The following is a 14921-nucleotide window of genomic DNA, read 5'->3' as shown; positions in this document are numbered from 1 at the left end:
ATTGTGAACAACAAAATAGTTGTGATTTTAAGCCCCTAGGTTTTGCAGCAATTTGTTACTCAATAACAGACAGATGATACAGGTAGTGAGTGGAGGAAAAACTACAAAGGAAAGTATTGGGTACTTTGTAAGAGTCAAGATTAGGGATCTTAATGTAATCTGCAAGACAGGAAAGGTTTGCTTAAAAAGTGATATACTTAACAGTGGTTATTTAACACTATTTAATAGAGGGGAAATTATCAATAGGCATTTTTTGTTGGTTTTAAGCTTCTATTTTTCTAAATTTTTTACAATGCATATGTTTTACTCTTGAAATAGTAACAAAAATGTTATTTTGTTAAAACTTCCTAAAGGATTTTCATGGCAGCTTACTCGTTCTATTGTACTGAAACCTATTAAGTCTAAAATATTTATTTTCTAATGACAAAATATGCAAACATTTCAGCAAATAACAAAAGTTTTCCATTATCCTATGTAGCCAAAGAATGAAATGTTTCAATTTAACAATCCAAGAAATAAACATCCCATATTGCTTTACAATTTCTGAAGAATTAGAATATATTAAAATGCAATTAACTTAAAATGATACTGCTTATAATTTAGTATCACACTGATTCTTAGAAACTTCTCCAGATTTAGATAGTTCCTCACAGTTATCATTGTGAACAGATATCAATAACATGAAACTGAGAGGAGTAATACTCTGATAACAGAATTAAGAGAGGAAATGATGCAAAAAGACTGCAATAATGTACTAAAACCAACAAGTCAAAATTACAGAGAAGCATATGTGTAGGGTTAAAAAGAAATCAATCACAAATGTACAAGAGGATAAAATAACCTGGCTTAACAACATGAAGAAGCCTTAGGTTTCAGCTGACCACAGTACATTTGCCGCAAGAACACAAAAAAAGGTTAATGTAATCTCAAACAAATACTGACAGAGAACCTAAAATGCACCACATACTTTACTAATATTAAGAGAATATTAAGAGAATACAGTGATGAGAGCCACAGAAGGAATAATCTCATCACATTTAAAACTAGTCACACTACATATGGAACATTAAGTCCATAGAAAGGAAATGTTTGAAAAAATGAGAGAAATGTGACCTATGAACAGAAGACTTTCTAATTTGAATATTGACTTAAAAGAAAGCTCTTAAAACAACTATTTCATTGTACCAAAATAAATGAATAACTACTATGTGACTGGCATTGTGCTAAGCACTGAGCAGTAAGTGGAGAAAACAGATATTGTGCCTGTCCTCCCTCTGCTTACAGTCTACTGAGCACCCTATCATGGGAAGACCTTGAGCAGATACCAAACAATAACCTCTGAAGCATATCATGAAAGAGATTCATGTACTTTGTGTAAAGCTGAAATAAATGGCCTCCAATATTGTTCCCAAATCTAAAATTTTACTAACTTATAGGACCACACCATGAAAAAATATCTTATTTTAAGATAAACAAATGTCTAATGAGTAAAATAGCAGGCAATCCGACACACACACTCGAGATTTTTTTATGTTTACCCCTAATAAAACAACCTGTTCAAGTCGCATGTTCACCTTTCATAGACAAACTATTTAAAACCAACTTCAATCCACATTAAGAAAATCCAACCTCAAATTTTTATTTCATTTCAAATAAAAAATATTTCCAGAACTGAGAAAATAAATTTGTATTGTTTTAAGTCAAAAAAATGTTTAATCTCCTTTACCCTAATGATTATCTTACCCTAATTAAAATAATTACAAAAATTAGTATTTATCATTTCTCTGAGAATTCTTATATTAATCAATATACCTTTCCATGGCTTTAGCTGTATAAGGCAAATGCATTTCAATACTGTGTTCATCTTCATCTGTCTGCAGAGACATGCGTTCAAACATTCCTGTCTTCCATAGTTCTCCGTAAACTAAAGAAATTTCAAAATATGGTAAAACAAACATATTAATGTATATCCTTATCCTGTGAAACTCCACCCAGTAACACAAAACTGCATGTTTGGCAAAAGACAGAAGCACCACATAATATTATCCTTCATTTTTTTCCTCCACTTTTATTTTTACAAAAGAAAAAAAAAACTAGCTTTTTATATACCAGACAAAACAATAATACATGTAAATAATTTACTCAAGATTTTTATATTATATGGTTACATAGGTAATAATTTAAATTTTTCATCAGCTCCCTTTATTGTATCAAAAATCACCTCCAGGTCTAAGCCCTTCCTTAACTTTAGCCAGCACACACTGACAAGAGCATAGTTGGTTAGAATTCCTACTGAAATAAGGGGAAACCACTGGCCTGCATACTCATGAAGTTAATAATACAGTTTTTGATTTGTTTTGTCTGTTAACAAAATGTATAAGATTATTATTTCACAGCTCAGGTTCTGGCTACAGTAAGAATAGAAAATGTCCACTAAGAATGCTACTTCCCTCAAAAAACAAAAAAACAAAAAACAAAAAACAAAAAAAAACATGTGGGATAGACCAGAACATAAATTCATGACAGTACCATGCCATAAATAACGTTAAAATGATCTGGTGCCCTGGCTGGTGTAGCTCAGTGGATTGAGCGCGGACTGGGAACTAAAGTGTCCCAGGTTCGATTCCCAGCCAGGATACATTCCTGGGTTGCAGGTCATAACCCCCAGCAACTGCACATTGATGTTTCTCCCTCTCTCTCTCTCTCTCTCTCTCTCTCTCTCTCTCTCTCTCTCTCTCTCTCTCTCTCTCTCTCTCCCCCCTCCCTCCCCTTAAAAATGGATGAATAAAATCTTATGATCTGGTAATTCAGACCCTTGTGATAAATTACACTTCAAATTGAATACTGTACAGCAAGAAAATGATGAAATTTAATAAGTAAAAAAAGTGATATGAGTATTTCTGTCTTACCATAGACTGGACAAACATTCTTATAACTACAGCAAAGAAATGAGGTCACCAATTTCCAAAAAACAGACTACAAATGGTGCTGTGACTTTTTTCTACAAAAATATACCTGATTAAAAAAATCTCCCATTCCTTCTCTGGCAGGCTATCCAATAAAGTTTGTTCCCCAAAACCAACTGGGGAAAAGGCTAGTAAGATTCCAGCTCTATTAATAATATATATTGTAATAAATTGCTAATGCTCCATGATATGAAAAATCCCAAATTATAAAAATTTAGGCCTAAAAAAATATAGAAAAATGAGGTGACATTTCCTGTGTAAATGGCTTCTTTCACTCTACAGAAGTGTATTTAGCAAAATTTCTTGGAACAATAAGCATTCAACATACTTAAAATACAAATTAATGAACTGAAAGGATATACACCAAATCCGTAAAGGTGGTTATTGATGGGGATGTATACTGAGTTCAGACGAGGGGTAAATTGTAAATCAATTATGGATGATGAGTACATGAGTATCTGTAACACTGTTTGCTGTACTACTCTGTGGTTTTTAAATTATGCTCCACTATTCCTCCAAAAATACTCTTCAAAGTCAAAAAATTTTACCTTACACTTCAATATATAAAATGATACCACATTAAATTAAAAAATGTGATTTCTGAAAGCTTATGGAAAAAATAAATCAAAATAACATTTAAAAAATAAATACATTTTATGTAGCACCTTTCTTTCAAGAGTCTCCTAACTACAGTCTCATTTTTCCCCATAAAAATCACCTGTGAGGAAGTCAAGGTTGTTCACCATTATCTACTTACAGCAAGGAAAGTGCTACACATAGAGGTTGACTAACATGCCCAGAATCTTGCATCACATTGTAACGGGCACTAATTTCGTGTCTCATAGCACAGTGAGTGCACAGTTCTTTCCTGAGTATACATGCAGCCACTACCGTATGGAGACTAGCTGATCTGCGGCTGGCAGGAAAACTGTGGTTGTCTTTTAGGCATACAAAAGATTTCCTTTCTTTTTATTTTTTTAAAAATTCCTATTGGTATTCTATTACAGTAGAAACATTTTATTTCTTAAAACAGACATTACTTTTGATACTCATAAATCTAATTTTTTTAATTAACTTGTAATTCCTATTTAAAACCGTTGGCTGTTTAAAAGTTGTATGATTTCTAGCCTTGACTGGTGTGGCTCAGTTGGTTGGGCTTTGTCCCATAAGGCGAACTGTCACCAGTTTGATTCCCAGTCAGGGCACATGCCTAGGTTGCAGCCAGTCATGTGTGATAGGCAACCAATGGATGTTCGTCTCATACATGGATGTTTCTCTCCCTTTCTTTCTCCCTTCCTGTCCCTCTCTCTAAAAATAAATAACATCTTTAAAAAATAAACATGAAATAAAAGCTGTACAATTTCTACATACTTACTCTTTTGGTCAATACGAAGGTCATACAGAGGTGTCCTATATATGTCCACACTGGAAAGTGCACATCGAGAAAGGGGCACATGATGAGAAGGCCCAAGGATGAAAATTCTCCGGCTAGGAGATACACAACAAAAAACAAGAACAATTGCACTTCTACATAAACCTTATGAAATCAAAGAAAAAATAAGTAAATTTTTAAAATTACATGTAAAACTTTCTATTGATTGATTTCATTGCCTACTGTTATGTTATGTGCTAACTGCATTCCCCTAAAATTCATATGTTTAAGTCTCACCCACCCCCATGCCTCAGAATGTAACCATATTTGAAGATAAGGTCTTTCAAGAGGTGATGAAGTAAAAAAGAGGCCATAAGGGTAAGCCTGGTGTCGTGTAAGAAGAGGGAGAGACAAGGGGTGCACATAAGCAGAGAGGTGACCACATGAAAGGGCATCGAGAGGACGCCCATCTGCAAGCCAAGGAGACAGGCGTCAGGAGAAACCAACCCTGCCAGCAGCTTAGTCTCGACCTTCCAGACTGCAGAACTGTGAGAAAATAAATTTCTGTTGTTTCACCTGCCCCGTTTGTGGTATTTTGTTACGGCAGCCCTAGCAAACCACTAATATACTACTAGTGATTTTCTCCTCAGTCAATTAAGTTCATTTCTTTATCTCTTTTTGTTGGAAGGCCTTTAAAAGAACCATGTTCAACACCTAGAAATACCAGTTACTAATTATCTACAGTAAACCAACTTGCTATGCTTAAAATTGTCTCTGTATTCACAATGGCTGGAGAGTTTTCAATTAACTATAGTAATTAAATTTTAAACATTTCAGCTATTAAATAAAATCTCAAAATTCTAACATATTCTAAACTTGCCTTCTAAGGTCTACCACAACTTTAATAAAAATCCATGCAAAGTATCACTACAAAGAAGTATTCTGATAAAGCTACTTTAACAGAGGAAAAAAGGAATCTTGAGAATTCTGTGTAATAAGCTTTCTCTGTTCCCATTCAAATAGAAGTCATTCTCAAAAACAAAGAGAGAGACTTGATTATGTTATTTTATACCATAGGTTAAAGAAAAGAACTGGGCTAAACAGCAACTTAAATCATTACAATCGTTTTAACTTGACATCAAGAATAAAATTAGCCCTGGCTAGTGTGGCTCAGTAGATTTGAGCATCGGTCTGTGAACCAAAAGGTCACTGGTTCGATTCCCGGTCAGGGCACATGCCTGGGCTACAGGCCAGGTCCCCAGTTGGGGGTGTGCAAAAGGCAACCAGTTGATGTTTCTCTCCCTCCTTTTCTCCTTCCCTCCCCTATCTTTAAAAATAAATAATTAAAATCTTTTTTTAAAAAAAGATTAAAATCAACTTTCATTTTATCTCAAACATCCCTACAATCTAAATTCTAAAACTGTCCATATTCTCTGTTCTCCCAGATGCACAGGAACAAAATTTACACATATCACACTCACACACAAATTTACAGACCCAAAATACCAAAATCCTTGAGAGAGAAGGGAACATACAATTGGCTATATACCTAGAAAATTAAGGACTACTCATTGTTCAATTAATGGACAAGACTGATACATGAGCTAGTTCCTTCATATCAAAAATTTGCAGTCCAAAGAATGTGTGCTTTAACAATATATTTATTTTGATAGAATTCTATAACAGCCAAAAAAATTAACCTATTGTCTGTTGTATGTTACTTGCTCTTTGGAGGGAAGAAGTGGAGGATAAGAAGGATGGACAAGGAAAAGGAAAAAGAAATTCTCAGTTCAGAGTACCAAAACCTCCTCAAGACGTCACACATGACAAACATATAAGACTGCGCTATTTCTAGTCAGAAACATAATCTCTTTTCCTGTCCCACCCCCACTCATAACACTCACTTCTTCTCATCACCATTATGACTCAATAACCATTTCAGAAAGGAAAGATCAAACCTAAATTCCTAAATGAACAAGAGACACCACTATGTTCTCCTATCTTAACAGCACATAAACATCAACACGGTTTTTTAAATTAACATCTATTGTGGGATATAGATAAAGTGACTTGCCTAAGGACACATATTTATATGAACAAGAATCAAGTATGAAAAAGGGCATTTTTATGTTTGAGGAGTATATTTGTATGAAAAGAGAGAGGAGGGGGATAGAATATTTAACACCAGAATATTCCTAGGAAAGCCAGGGTACTTAAAATATGAATAGGCTTTTAAAGTATCAATCTAAACTCAAGGTATAGATACATTCCATAGGTAAGTGTAACAAGGTTCTCACAGTGGCTGAAAGATGAATACTAATCCAGAAATAAAGACCCAAGGTCAGCTTCAAAAGCCTAACTGCCTCCTCTGATACTGAATATTTACCGTGCTTGCTTTTTGACAAACCCAGGCTAGCTGAAAAGATGAAGACTGCTGAGGAAAAGAGCTTCCTGCAGTCTGAATTATCCAACTGATAATTCACCCAATGGAATCTTTCCAGGTTGCAGAAATTCACCCAAAGGCAATACAGTGAAGTTCCACATCTGGTTAAGAGATATGAAAAAGAGGCTTAGGTGCCATCAACAAAAAACCCTTAAAAGTGATATACCCAAAAACAAACCAAAAAAAGGCTAGGTATCATTGAAGAAGAAAAAAGTGTATAATATACCAGTAGTAATCACAAAATGGGTCTCTGTTAGCCCTATGCTAACAAAGAATATTAACACTGTAAATAAAAGATAATGCATTTTTTTTTTGCTAGATTGCTAGATCCATAAACACCAAAGCCATACAAGTATTTTGGAGACAAATAAGTAGTAAGCACATTAAATAAAAGCCATGCCACTTTCTCTCCATTTAATAAATTGCAAGTTGCTTTGTCCTTAAAGAAATTACTTTTAGCCCTGGCTCATGTGACTCAGTAGATTGAGTGCTAGCCTGCAAACCAAAGGATCGCTGGTTCAATTCCCAGTCAGGGCACATGTATGGGTTGTGGGCCAGGTCCCCAGCAGGGGCACGTGAGAGGCAACCGCACGCTGATGTTTCTCTCCTCTTTCTCTCTCCCTTACCCTCTAAAAATAAAGAAATAAACTTTTTAAAAATGACTTTTAAATATTAACATGTCATCCCTGTTGTCACACATGTAAAAGAAGCTTTAATATGAAAAAATGGGGGAAAATCAGCAGGCAGTCTCTTAGAAATAAATGTAGTTCATATATAATACCTCTAGAGAATTCATATTTGTGTGTTTACTTACTATGAGTGTCATCTGTGCACCCAACATGTAAGTTACCTGAGTGTCTGCCCCCATAAATACTCAACTACTTATTCTAAATGATGTAACACAAGTAATTTTTAAAAGTGTTTCATGGCAAGTGTAGACATTTTAACTAAAGCATAAAAATGTTAAATAAAATTCCTTCCAGGGGGGATGGAAATGGGAGGGAAGTGGAAAGGGCTCGGGGAGCTGGGCTGAGCTGGGCTGGGCTGGGCTGGGGGTAAAAGACAGAAAACTGTACTTGAACAACAATTAAAATTTAAAAAAAAAAGAAAACAAAAAAGATTCCTTCCTTTTTACCCTCTTTTTTGCCATGCAAGACTTTCCGGAAGATATGAATTAAGTTACTATCTAAGTATATCCTAAGTTTATTTTTAATTACAGTTTTAGTAATAGGAAAAGACTTTGCAACTATAAATATGAGAAAGAACTTAACTAAATGTATCCCTTTTAAAATTTCTTAAACAGCCAGCCAGAGTGCTATTTTTGAAACACAAATTGGATCCCATCACTCTCCTGTTTAAAATGTCTTTCAATGTCTTTCCACGGTAAGAGGATAAAATCCAAATTCTTAAAACGGGTTCTAAAGTCTCAAATAAACTGGCCCCGTTTTGTAGTACTCTTCCCCTTAAACACAAAACTTCCTGTACACCGGTCTTTTTGCAGTTTCTTGATAACACAGACAACTTTGCCTACTTCAAAGCCTCCACACATTCCTTTTGCTTGGCTTAAAAATCATCCTCAGAGATGCCCTCCCCAAGACCTTACCCACAGACCTCACCACGGTCTAAAGCCAACCACCCTGTATCACAGCAGTTCTCAAAGTGTGAACTGTGAATCCAAGGACCTTTCAAGGTGTTCACAAAATCAAAGCTATTTTCATAACAATAAAGAAGTTACGTGCTTTTTTTCACTGTGATGACATCTGCACTTACAATACAAAGGTGAGGCTGGGTAAACCGCTAGCCCATTAGAACTACGATCAAGGTAATGGAACCAAAAAGTATTCTTCACCTTCACCCACACCAAGTTTTTTTTTTAAGGCCACTTTCTCTTGAATACCATTTTATAAAATTATTTTGTATGACAAAATATGCATTCAATCTTAGGTAATAAATGCATAAAACACTTCTGCACATAGGAGTATGTCTCATAGGAAAGCATTAATATGATTATGAGTTGTGAGTGAAACGAGACCTTTTTTCATGGAACACAATTTTGATGTCAAAAACTAACTGTAGACAAAGTACGGGTATCCAATTTAGGTACCGTATTTTGCCATTTATAATTTGCACTTTTTGCCCAAATTCTTGAGGGATAAATAAGGATTCGCATTATAGATAGGTAGTGCTAATTTGTTACAGGCACATAAAATTTCTTGTGCCTTGTATCTGTTCTTGTGTTTTGTTAAGTATTTGTTACATAAAATTTCTTATACCATAATATATTCAAAAATAAATGCCAAAATTCCTTTATAATATAAAAACCAAGTATCTAAATATAAATAAATAAATAACTGAATTAAAAAATTAAAAGGAAAGATTTATTCATAAACATTTGGTCCAAAAACTGGGGTACACATATACACAGAGTGCATTATGCATGGCAAAATCCAGGGGTTGGCAGAAATTTTCTAAGAAGATGAACAAAATGAGCCTGCCACTTCAAAGAAAACATTTAATATATTTATTGCCAATGATAAAGTTGAAGCTTTTAAGTGAAAACTAGACTTCTGTAAAACTTCTATTCCTATGACATTGACAGTTTCCCAATTCTTAAAGATTTTTCCAATGACACTGGTGGTGATATTAACACATGATTTTCTGACACTGTATATCAACTTTTAAAAGATTTACATAATTCAATAAACAAATATTTTCTAAATGTTCTATGCCAGATGCTAAAACAATCATGCAAAGTTAGAAGATCCCTTCAAAGGCCAAGAAGAGTACAAAAGATGACCCTGGATGACATGTAGAAAACAGATTCATGTGAAAGGTAAGAATGAAAGCCAATGGTATAGAATTTAACCTTCTCTCTTGGACTGTTCTTTATTATTTCTCTTTACTTCTCATAGTTCCCAAAAGGATGCTCTTTGCTTTATCAAAAGACTCTGAAGACAATGCAAATCTCAGAGCGGGGCACTTTAAAGAGAATACAAATATGACTGTGATTTACTGTTTTTAACATTCAGACCTTCAAATTTATTTATTCTGTATTCTATTATTATATACTATTTGCCAAAAATAAGCTGACTACATCTTTCATCATTTGCCTCTCTTTTTACTAATCTCCTTTGTCATATTCTTAGTCCTTGGATCTCTTCCCTTTTTATTCTTTATCTTTTTCCTTCGAGTCTCATTTTCCATCGACTTAATTAACATGAGCTGTTCACATCTACCAATATTGGCTCTATATCTCTCTATGAATTCTAAAGCCAAATGTGATTTGGAGGTACCCTTCCAGCACATATAGTCATCAATAAAGATTCTGTCAAATAAAAAGAAGATTTGGAAAAAGCTGCTACATGTACTAACCTTGATGACAGCTGGTTTATAGGTCCAAGGTCAAAAAAAGGAAATTTCTGAAAGTATTTCCAATCTAATTTATTTGTTCTTATTCATGAAATAATTTAGTTAAAATTGTATATTAAACATGTATCAAGATTTATTAAAGACACCCCTCAAACATCAAAAATGGGGTACGGCTAACCAAATCCTCATCAATTTGCTAACATTATTATTTTATTTACTATTTAAAACTTTCTACAAATAATTCTCAAAAAAGATATGGTACAATGTCCAGAGCACACTACATAGAAACAAAAGAGAGCAGTTTATCTGTTTTTAAAAAATAGAACAAATTGCTCAAAGGAAAAAGAGTAGGCTGTGGGTAAGATTTTCTTTTTCAACTTATGGCTGCTCTGACTTACTTCTTTTGAATGTGTATGCTTCATCTCTACTAGTACAGATGCACTAGAATCACTAGAACTATTACTAACAATCAATACTAAACAGAATTAAGGTCATTGATTTTATCCATTCATAGTGTGTATACAACTAACAATACAATCTGGACCCTTACCCTGGTTCACATGTAGTAAATCAGCTAAATAAAATGCTGGTGAGAAAATTAAGTAATTTGGCTGGCTAGTTCCAGCAGAAATTTTTGAAAGTTCACGTTTCTTATTTTAGTGAGTAATATACTAAAGTTTTTAAAAGTTCACAAGTTTCTCATTTGAGATAGTAGTATACGACTCAGTCTCAATTTGCCAGAAAGGTTTTTTAAAAAGATAATTTCAGAGCTGTCGTTAAATTATTAAACATTTATATGCTTCGAACACCATGAGATACACTGTCAGATTCTAAAATAATTCAAGTAACTTATCCTGTCAATGAAAAATTATTCTTCTTTCATTAGCCACACTTAACAAGAACGATGAAGAATTTTAAATTAGAAAGTGACTAAAACAGAAAATGCTCACCTCCAGATTTTCAAAGAAAAATTTTAAACCAAAACATTTTAACTGTCAATGTTCCTGGACCCAATTCTAATATGGGGGGTAGGTTCTCCCCATCTCCAACAAGCAATTCTTAGACTCTGCCTGGAAATAGCATTAGATTCCATAGGCATGGGTTTAGTCCGACAAGACTACTCCCTGAACCCCCACTTCAGATGCCAGTTGGAAGCCCAGGTTGTAACATGCACTTCTGACTGACGGGCTATAAATCAGAAGTTCCCACGATCCTTTCTTTGGGTTCAATTAATTTGCTAGAACGGCTCACAGAACTCAGAGAAACATTTTACTTACAAAATCACTGGTTTATTATAAAGGGATATAACTCAGGAAAAACCAGTTAGAAGAGATGCATAGGGCAAGCCATGGGGAAAGGGATGGTAACTTCCACTCCCTCTCTCCAGGGTGCCACTCTCCCTTAGATCAACCCAGAAGTTCTCTGAAGCTTTCCTTTTAGGTTTGTGTGGCAGCTTCATTACTTGGTCATGACTGATTCAACCTCCAGGCCCTCCTTATTCCCCAGAGGTCAGGAGTAGACTGAGAAGTTCCCACCCTCTAATCACATGATTGGTACTCCTGGCAACCAGCCCCTATCCTTAGGTGGGATGCAAAAGTCACCTCCTTATACCTCTCTATAGCAAGAGGAAGTTCCAAGGGTTTGAGGGCCTGTGAGTTAGGAACTGTGGGCCAATACAAATATACATGAGAAATACATTTTGGTCACCTGAATGACCAAATTTTTATTTCTTATAAATCACACTATCACATTAACATTGTAACATTTCCAGAACCAAACATTTTATGAATCGAAGGGAAAGTAAAAGCTAAATTTCCAGAAGTAGACATTTTACCATCCTAAGGGAATGAAAAAATAGTACTTAACTTTCTATAACCTATAAAAGATATCAAATTTATAAAAGGTCAAATTCCTAATGAATTAGTATATGGTAACAATAAGTATGCAAAACAAATTGGTTCAGTGACAAGGCAGTTGTAATCCCCAACATTACTCTGTAACAAAATGGTCTCTAACTAGATTACTTACGTAATAGATGGATCCACTTGTTTGTAAGCATGAGCAGCACAAGACCCACAGTAAGTATATCCTGCATGGCTACAAAACAAAATATTTTTAAACTTAAGCATCAAATTCAGAAATCAAGATATTCTGAAAAAAAAAAAAACTTTGAAAGAAATATAATAACTAAGCTAAACATAACAATTGACTGTATAGATTAAAAAGCAATGTATTAATAATGCAACTCCTAGACAATAATAATAACAACACATAATTGTTCTGTGTTCCAATTTTAAATTTTAAAACATGTTTTGCAATTTTTTTGGTCTCAAGAAAAGTTAGATTTGGTGATATCCAAGGCTTACTTGAAGTTTCTAATGGAATACTAATGATATATGGATTTTTAACATTCCCCTTCAACAGCATTAACAGACTATTACATAACAATGATAAAACTAAGAACAAGTCAAATGAGACCAAAAGAAACACTCTACAACTAATAACTCTCTTCCCTCTGTGTGTTTAGTCGTAAGAGAATTTACTTGGCCTTCTGTATGTTATTTTCTCTCTTAACTACACATCCCTTCCATCCTACACATCTCAGCATTAAGAGAGGGTCTTTTATCACCTGTAAAATAACATTTCTGGAACTTATTTTTGTTTCTTGATTCATTCAAGTTACATGAGGCTAGAAACATTTTCCTTAGTGCTTTCTTATTAATATGTGGCCAGTGGTATACTGGTAAATGTTTAACAATTGGCTTCTGCAGAAAAAAAAAATGTATACATATACATATGTAAATAACCTTATAAAATTTTACTTCATTAGAAAACTATATACCACACAATTTACAAATAATGAAAAAATATATACTCTTTCTTTATTGCAAATTCCACATAGCCAACTGACTGTCACAGAATGCTTTCACTAATTTTAGCTAAACTCTTATTCATAGCCAAGGGATGGCTACAACCCACAAGAGTGAAACAATGAAGACATTCAAAAACTCGAATGATTTCTTTACTGATTAGATAATAGTTTTCAAATACTAGAAAGAATATTTCCTTTCTCACTTCTTTGTGCTATTAAGAATGTAAAGGCTACAGACACAACAATTTTAAGTTTAATTTGCATTATTAACCTTTCCCCATTACTTTCTTAAAATAGAAAATCAATAAAAACTAAAGCCCTAATTTGTAGCAATCTGCCAATTAATGTGGAATAAATCATTCCCCAACCATGACTAATTTCAAGATGCCCAGTAACCTGAAAAGACAAAACACAGTATCGGAGAAAATATTTACAAAGGACATCTGATAAAAGATTTCTATCTGAATACATCAAAAATGTCAAAACTAACAACACAATACATAAAAATTGGTAACTGTTTTGGGAAGACAGAGTTCTGAAGATTGGCTGTAAAACAATGTGAGTGTACTTATCACTGTACTCAACTGTTCATGCAAATGATTAAAATTTTTAATATGGTAAATTTTGTTGAGTATACTTTACCACAATTTAAGAAAATTTAATAGCAGAGTATATAAACAGATACTTCATCAAAGAATACACTGAGGTGGCAAATTAAGCACATAAAAGAATGCTCATCTCGGACTTCCGGCCAAGATGGAGGCATAGGTAGACACACTGTGCCTCCTTGCACAACCAAAAGAAGGACAACAATTTAAAAACAAAAACCAACCAGAACTGACAGAAAACTGAACCGAATGGAAGTCCAACAACCAAGGAGTTAAAGAAGACACATTCATCTAGACGGGCAGGAGGGGCAGAGACAGGCAGCCAGGTGGAGAAGACTAATGGCAAGGCGGCTGGCGGACCCAGCAGGGCGCGCAAGGCTGCAGCTGGCCGGCAAGGCAGCAGCGGGTAGACCTGGCCAGGCAGCAGACTGCAGACCATGCAGTCCCACATTCGCACACAGATAAACTGGGAGAAACAACTAGGGAGCGAAACAGACTGCACAACCCAGGGTTCCTCCACGGGGAAATAAAGCCTCAAAACACTGATTGAAAACACCTGTGGGGGTTGAGGCAGCAGCAGGAAAAAACTCCCAGCCTCACAGGAGAGTTCATTGGAGAGACCCACAGGGCCCTAGAATGTACTCAAGCCCACCCACCCAGGAATCAGCACCAGAAGAACCCAATTTGCTTGTGGGAAGTGGGGGTAGTGACTAAAATTCGGCAGAGCGCAGAGCAAGCACCATTATTCTCTCTCAGACCCCTTCCCCACATATAGCGTCATAACACAGGATGTGGGTTACACTGCCAGGGTGAATACCTAAGGCCCCGCCCCTCACTACGAAATGGCCCAAATGAAAAAACAGATTAAAGCTCCAAACAAATACAACTAAGTGATAAAGAGATAGCCAACCAATCAGATGCACAGTTCAAAGCACTGGTGATCAGGATGCTCACAGAATTAGTTGAATTTGGTCGCAAATTAGATGAAAAAATGAAGGCTACGCTAAGTGAAATAAAGGAAAATGTACAGGGAACCAATAGTGATGGGCAGAAAACTGGGACTCAACTCAATGGAGTGGACCAGAAGGAAGAAAGAAACATTCAACCAGAAAAGAATGAAGAAATAAGAATTCAAAAACATGAGGAGAGGCTTAAGAACCTCCAGGACATCTTGAAATGTTCCAACATCCGAATTATAGGGGTACCAGAAGGAGAAGAGGAAGAGCAACAAATGGAAAAGTTATCTGAACAAATAATAAAGGAGAACTTCCCCATTCTGGCAAAGGAAACA

General features: G+C 35.0%; 1 protein-coding gene across 2 annotated transcripts in view; it reads right to left on the bottom strand.

The window, feature by feature from the left end:
• MEMO1 (mediator of cell motility 1) overlaps nt 1-14921 on the bottom strand; it is a 111476-nt gene that overhangs the window by 41352 nt on the left and 55203 nt on the right. The window contains exons 3-5 of one of the 2 annotated variants that reach the window (XM_045827140.1): nt 12179-12247; nt 4342-4454; nt 1813-1924 (exon numbers count right to left, since the gene is read on the bottom strand). In XM_045827140.1, the coding sequence (XP_045683096.1) occupies nt 1813-1924; nt 4342-4454; nt 12179-12247 (294 nt within the window). Of the gene's footprint in view, nt 1-1812; nt 1925-4341; nt 4455-12178; nt 12248-14921 lie in introns of those variants that run through there. The other variant, XM_045827141.1, reaches the window with a different exon arrangement.

This window comes from Phyllostomus hastatus, unplaced genomic scaffold (assembly GCF_019186645.2).
Source record: "Phyllostomus hastatus isolate PE091 unplaced genomic scaffold, TTU_PhHast_1.1 phas_scaffold_78, whole genome shotgun sequence".
Lineage (NCBI taxonomy): Eukaryota > Metazoa > Chordata > Mammalia > Chiroptera > Phyllostomidae > Phyllostomus > Phyllostomus hastatus.
This window is presented reverse-complemented; position numbering and strand designations above follow the sequence as displayed.